At 36.2% G+C, this 7,221-nt stretch overlaps 1 protein-coding gene across 2 annotated transcripts in view; it reads right to left on the bottom strand.

Moving 5' to 3' along the window:
* Positions 1-1,929: 1,929 nt before the first annotated feature.
* LOC127445363 (zinc finger CCHC domain-containing protein 7-like) overlaps positions 1,930-7,221 on the bottom strand; it is a 72,465-nt gene continuing 67,173 nt past the window's right edge. For both annotated transcript variants that reach the window (XM_051705398.1, XM_051705396.1), the window contains exon 9: positions 1,930-3,819. In XM_051705398.1, the coding sequence (XP_051561358.1) occupies positions 3,224-3,819 (596 nt within the window). In that variant the 3' untranslated portion in view covers positions 1,930-3,223. The remainder of the gene's footprint in view (positions 3,820-7,221) is intronic.

The following is a 7,221-nucleotide window of genomic DNA, read 5'->3' as shown; positions in this document are numbered from 1 at the left end:
TTGTTGGGTTGACAGCTTGATATACTGTAGATTTACAGGCATTCACTTACAAAGGGGGCCAAAACTACTGGTTTAAAAATAAATGTGCAATAATGGTATTTACTTTGCTTATGTTTCAGCTATTTTTATTGATAGTTGCTCTGAATATATAATTATCCTAAACTGATCTTAGAAGCTCATGATCTTGAGATTCAAGTTTTTTGTCACTCAGTGGTACATTTCTGACATCCATGAGCAGCTATAACATACTAATTTCAATAACAACACACACCCACAATTGTACAAATGTACTGCACACTACACAAATGCAGTGTCTTTCAAATTATAAATAAGATGACATTGATACCTGTTGCCAGGCTAATTTATAATTAATCCAGTACCATTTATTAATAACTTGGTGGTTTATAATTCAAGAAATCTAGCAACATAATGGCATTGTTGTCCACTTTTTAAATAAGAATCACATTTTGATTTTGAATATAATTAGTAGACATTTGATAATCCTAGCACTAAAAAGAGCTTAAACAGAAGCAAATATTTTTACTGCACATTTATTTTCTTCTTCTTATTAAACCATTAATTTTGTCCCCCAGTGCAAGTGGATGCAGATGAATCTGTTTTGTAAGCTGTGTTTATCCAGTGTCATGACACATTGCTGGGAATGTTTTGTGGCCAGCTATGCCAGTAAAATGCAGGATTAATCACTTCTAAAGCGTGAGTCAGAGCAAATCAGTGTGAATCATGAGAGATAAGTATGTGTGTCATGTCCGACTCGTAACAGAGCTCAGTAGTGTCAGTATGTTGTTTTTCATTTTCATCGTGCTACATCTCTAGCCAAGCTCTGGGGGACCCTTGAGTTTACATTCTGTCTGCAGGAAATGTTTCTCTCTTTCTGCATCTGGGCCTGACTGCCATGTTTGGTGTTGGATTTTATTTTGGCTAAAAGAATCATCTCCCCTGTTTTACTGTCGAAAGTTTTTAGACAATAAAAGCCGGCAAACACTTTTAAATAAATGTCCACACACAGATGGTCCTGTGGAGCAGAACAACATTATCGGTACAGATGCATTAAACAACTGAGCAAATCTGGACTGCTCTGAAATTCTGAACCAGTTCTAACCAACTCGAGACAATATGATGCCACACAAAAAAATCTATAAAAAAGAAACGATGAATTATATAGAACAGTGGTTCTCAAACTGTGGTCTGGGAATTGATTGATTACCAAATAGGCTTAAATTATAATTGAAGAAAAAAAAAAAAAAGCATCACAATTAATCACTGTCAGAGTACATAAGTGTTCAGTCCAACTTCCTTAGGTTAATTCACTAAAATAATTAATTACACTAATAATTCTTTGTTAATAATTGTTTGAGAAAGTTGGTGGTTTCCCCCAGGTTTGGTGTGATATATGGTCTGCATTGTTCGTTTCACTGTTGAGGTGGTCCGCCTCCAGAAACAGTCCAGAAATGATACAGAGAAAAAGGAAAAGGAAGTAAATGGCAATAGTTTAACCACTTACCCAGCTGTTTGGTGCCTTTCATTTGTTTGTCTTTTAACGACCAGCCTTATACACAACACCTGGTGCTCAAGAGCATAATCAGGGGAAAGTAAAGGAAGGTGCAGAACACATTTTTGTCCTAAAGTAAGACATTCTGAAACTTAGTTCAGCACACAGGGTTTAGTATTTCTTTATTTATATCCTTGTGCCATGCATTTGCCAAGTCACTAGGCATCTTTATGGGGATCAGACATTAAAAACCTAAAAAACTGGATATTCGTTAAAAAGATGTTAATAAATACAAGCACTGGGATACAGTGGGATACATGGCAAAAAAAAAAAAAAAAAAAAAAAAAAAATATATATATATATATATATATATATATATATATTTTTTTTTTTTCCACAAAATAGTCTCAAACAGAATATCAAAGCAAACTGACTTTAATCAAGATGTCACAAAATAAACATGTACATAAAAGAATTAGAAAATTCTAAGTACAAGCAGGACTTGAACACTAAAACACCCACTATTTGCTAAACATATTCAACTGTATAGTTAAGCACTGTGGTCCCACTTTATATTAGGTGTCTTTAACTATTATGTACCAACATTAAAATACATCCAATACAATATATTTATTGTGTAACTACATGTTGTTTTGCAAAATTCTCACAAGATTCACTTTTGCTGCTACTGAGGTTGAGGTAGGAGTAGGTTTAGGACTAGGGGTTAGGGTTAGGTTAGATGTAATTAAATGCAGGAAATTTAGATGCAAGTACAATGCAATAACACTTAAATGTTTAAAGGAATATTCCGGGTTCAATACAAGTTAAGCTCAATTGACAGCATGTGTGGCATAATGTTGATTACTACAAAAATTAATTAAGACTTGTTCCTCCTTTTCTTTAAAAAAAGCAAAAATTGAGGTTACAGTGAGACACAATGGAAGTGGAGGGTTTAAACACAGAAATGTGATGCTTATCATTTTATGCACTTGCATTAATTCTTCTGTAAAAACGTGTGTATTATCTGAGCTGTAAATTTGTTTAAATGGTCACTTTTACAGTCATTTTAGGGTGTGAAGACATTACATAGTCATGGTAATGAAGTTGGAACGAGTCGAAATTAATTTTTGTGGCAATCAACATTATGGCACAAATGCTGTCGACTGAGCTCAACTTGTGTAGAACCCGGAACATTTCTTTAAGTACATAGTAGTAAAAGACACCTTACATAAAGTGGGTCCAGCACTGCTAATGTAAGTTTGTTGTGCTCTGCTGAGGGGTGGGCATTAATGATCTCTTTTACAATTCTTTGTGAGAGGAAATGAAAAGAAATTGTCAGCATCACACTCTTCAGTCTTGGACACAGTGAGTTTAAAATATGTACATGCATACATTTGCTTAATTTACTGTATGTGTGTACTATGCCTTCAAATTCTCTAAAATCAGAGATGATCTGTTCCATCCGACAATATTCAATAGCAGCAATCTACCTCTGTATTAGGGGTAGAAAGGTCTGATTTGCTTTCGAATTTTCACAACAAATAAAGACTAAATGTGCCTTAATAAATAATGAAACCATGTGGATGGAAGAAGGTGGAGCAAAATAGCCAGTAGGGTGTGATACACATTTGAGAGAATCACCATCTCACTGACACCCAAACACACGTGCATTACCCCAATGAATGTACACACAATTAGCCAAATGGTTTATTTTTATCTTCTTTGCTTTTGTTTGATCAGAAAAAGGTTTTCATCAGATGGATAAATGGCAGAATCTTTTGCTGCTTTTCTTTGCTTATTTCTGAGTCTCCTCATCTTTTTTTTGCTTTTCTCTCTATTCCCTGTATTGTTCTTTCTCATTCCAAAGAGCAAATCTGGCTTTTTATTGGCGTTCTGAGGTGATGGGCGAACCCCTGAAGTGTGAGGACCGTTCTGGCCACCTCTTGGAAAGTCTGCATCTTCGTCTATATATAAAGGTGCAGCAATTTTGTTCTTTTTCTTCTTTTTTCTTTGGTTTTTATTCTTGCCTTGCTCTTGAGGTGTGAATGCACTCTGAGGGATGTATTTGCCACCAGTCCCCGGTGTTTTTGAGTCCTGCTTGAAATGCAAGTGTGTGTTCTGTTTGTGTGCTTGTGGATGGTGTTTGGGCGTGTGAGCGATGCGTCTCTTCGGCGTGTGTGAGTTGTTTGTGTGAGTGGTGGGAGTATATGGGGACTGTCTGTGGCTGGTTTTCTGTTTCTTCCTGGGCGGTTGAGGGGTAGATGAAACAATGCCTCCATCTGGCAAAATCAATCCAGCTTCCTGCAGTTCTGGAAAAGACACATAAAAGAATAAAGACTTGGACTGATCACATAGGCCCCGTTTACACCTGGTGCTAGTGGTGCATTTTGGGTGATCACACGTGGTACGGTGAGGTACGTCGCCGTTTATACCTAGTTGTAATATGTGTCTTTCGTGACCACTTGTGTTTGATTTTCAAGGAGAGGATATCTTTTTTTTTTTTGAGGGTACATGCATCACTTACAACGTCAGAGTGTTAGTGCATGATAAAAGTGCTAAATAAATAATTTGCCGCACTATTTTCCCCAATTATACTTGTATTTGATTCTAAGCACAAACCAGATATTTAGAGCAATACATCAGTAATGTTTTTGGAGAACCTGTATTAATAGAACTTTTAACTGAATGTGGTCCTTACAAATGTATCACATGGGTTTTTGACTACCTCCAGATGTGGTATGAGTGATCGGATCAAAATATTTTTGTACCTATATATCACACTGTCCACTTATGTTCACCCAAAAATGAATATTCTCTCATTATTTACTCACCCTCATGATATCCCAGGTGTGTATGACTTTCTTCACCAGAACACATTTGAAGAAAAATAGAAAAATGTCTCAGCTCAGTAGGTCCTTAAAATGCAAGTGGATGGTGATCGGACTTTGAAGCTCCAAAAATCACAGACAGTCAGCATAAACATCATCCATACGACTCTAGCGGTTAAATTAATGTCTTCTAAAGTGACACAACCACTTTTGGTGCGAAAAATATCAATATGCAAGTACTTTTTAACTCTAAATCGTCGCTTCTGGTCAGCAGCGGTATGCGTCGTAACGTAATCGCATTGGCATTTGAAACACGCGAGAACTGACGCACGTGCGACACAGCCGGAAGAGCAGCGCTGTTTACAAGTGAGAAGGAGGAACACTGTACAGTAGCTTGGTTGGTTTTGATCTGTATTTATCGGTTTCTTTACTCACAATGGTGTGTTTGTGTGCTTATCCTGGATATCTCAACCGAGAGAAAAATGTGAGATTACTTCTGTATCATGGCAACACGAATACATCACACAAGAGACTGCTTGGACCCAACCCTCTCGTGAAGCTTACCGGAGCGATGATTTATAGTTAAAAAGTACTCAAATATTGATCTTTTTCACACCAAAAGTGATCGTGTCTCTTAAGAAGACATTAATTTAACCACTGGAGTTGTATGGATGACGTTTATGCTGACTGTCTGTGATTTTTGAAGCTTTAAATGTCCGATCACCATCCACTTGCATTGTAAGGACCTACTGAGCAGAAATATTTTTCTGTTTTTTCTTCAAACGTGTTCTGCTGAAGAAAGAAAATCCTACACATCTGGGATATCCTGAGGGTGAGTAAATGAGGCCCCAGCCTTTCTTCATATGAAATAGAATAACGAATGGGTGCAACGTAATAGAACACAATCTTGCCAAATCGAATGTGTTTTGGAGTTTGTTTCGGCGGTTTGTAATAGCTCGCCAGAGTGAATTTTCAGGAAAACTTTGTACCGGCTGCTAAACACCTTCCTGCCATTGGTCCACATCATCGGTGGGTGTGACTTGGAGCTCAGTCAACATGAACGCACCGAAGTGCAGAGTTATTAGGGAGCTGGTGCAAACTGTTTCATCGTTCACGTAGAGACATTTTCCAAGAACATGTCATGCCATTTTTTTGGTTTAATTAGTCTACTAAAATCCACTGAATTATTCTTAAGTGCCCATTCACCCGTTGTTTGATATGCTGCTTCACTCATGTGCTGTCTCACACATCTGCCCAAAGTGAGATTGCCTAGCATCATTCTTTTGTCAGTATTCTATCCATTAACATTCTTTCAAACACCCATCTTTGCAGTAGTATCAGTGTCATCATTAAATACAATAACAAAAAATGAGTGTTAGAGCATTTACGCCATGAACACAGAATGTAAACATGACAAATTACACATTACCTACTGCAGGGGTTGGCAACCATTTTGACATGAGGTACCATTAAAAAAAAGCAACAACAAAAAAACATGCACATGTATGTGATTTTCCGAAGTTTGAGTCCACTTGTGAAAATGTTTCTAGTTTGCATTTTTCTAATTTAATTGTTTATTTTTCATTACAAATGATATTATCAGCATAATAGTTTGAGTGAAAAATTTGTATTTTCACAGAGCATCTTGTGAAAGTGCTTTAAGGAAAGAAAACCAGTCCTTTTGTATAAAATGAGTTAATACAGTTAATGTCACAAATTTGCATATTTGGGAGGGGGGGTCTGCGTATAGATAGCTGTGGAACTGCAACTCTATATATCTTATTGTAATGAGCCACTACATGGTCTGTGATTGATATCTAGGAAACATAGTTTAAAGCTAACATTTATGATTTTACTTCTGTTAACATAAATACTGTATACTGAAATTTTAAAATTATATTAATTTCCCATATATCGTCCCATAATAGGGTGGACATGTTATGCTTGACCACATATGACTAACACCACAAAATAAAGGAAAACATAAAACAATAGAGTTATAATCTTCAAATAACTCGAAGTAATTTTGCAGAATGGCTGATGTCCACCTCCAGTGTGTGTGATGCAATTTCCTAGCATATATCTTCAATACCTTCAATGAAAGGTCATGGTATCATGACATAACAGGGTGCGCAATAAATCAAGGGACACACAAAACACCTCCACTATCAGTGTTAAAATTACACATTTACAACAAATGAATACATATTAGTGAGAGAATGTAACACTAAACTCTTTAAAAAAAAAAATAAAAAAAAAAAAAGCAGAAATCCAATGATTTTGCATTTATTTTTGTCTAAGATGTTTGAAGTGCAGCTTTTGGGACATGAGGAAGTGAGAGTGCAATAGAAAAGGATTTCAATTATTTAAAATGTACATTATAAAAAGTCTTTATTCGTTTTAACAAGCCTATCAAAATTGTAATCGGGTGAAATTAAACAATATAAATACCACACACACTTGTAATGTGGACTTAAATGAAACAGAATTGTAGGAATGACCCATATTTACAGGCATTCCTGTGCGAGACACTGCTTTATATTGAAAAACAGCGTGGACGGGTGCAGAATCGTGTTCAGTGTGAACGTCCCTTACTAAACTTAAAATGAACAACGCTTTAATACAACGACCAGGAAGAAGAGAGAAGGGAGAGAAAAGGCTTAACATGAAAATAATGTATTTCTCATTGGGTTAGTGTCATTGTTTTGGCAGTAAATAGTGTTTATGATAAGGGAACTGTAAGAAAATCATGTTGTTTTAACTACACCTGTACTACTGTACTTTTATTTTGAATTAATGCAGTAATGCAGTTTTTCTTACCTCCCTCTCTCTCTTCCAGAACGAGCTCTGACATATGCAATAAAGTGTAATGGCATGTCATGA

Source organism: Myxocyprinus asiaticus, chromosome 8, assembly GCF_019703515.2.
Source record: "Myxocyprinus asiaticus isolate MX2 ecotype Aquarium Trade chromosome 8, UBuf_Myxa_2, whole genome shotgun sequence".
NCBI lineage: Eukaryota > Metazoa > Chordata > Actinopteri > Cypriniformes > Catostomidae > Myxocyprinus > Myxocyprinus asiaticus.
The sequence above is the reverse complement of the archived record's forward strand: the minus strand, read 5'-3'. Positions and strand labels throughout refer to the sequence as shown.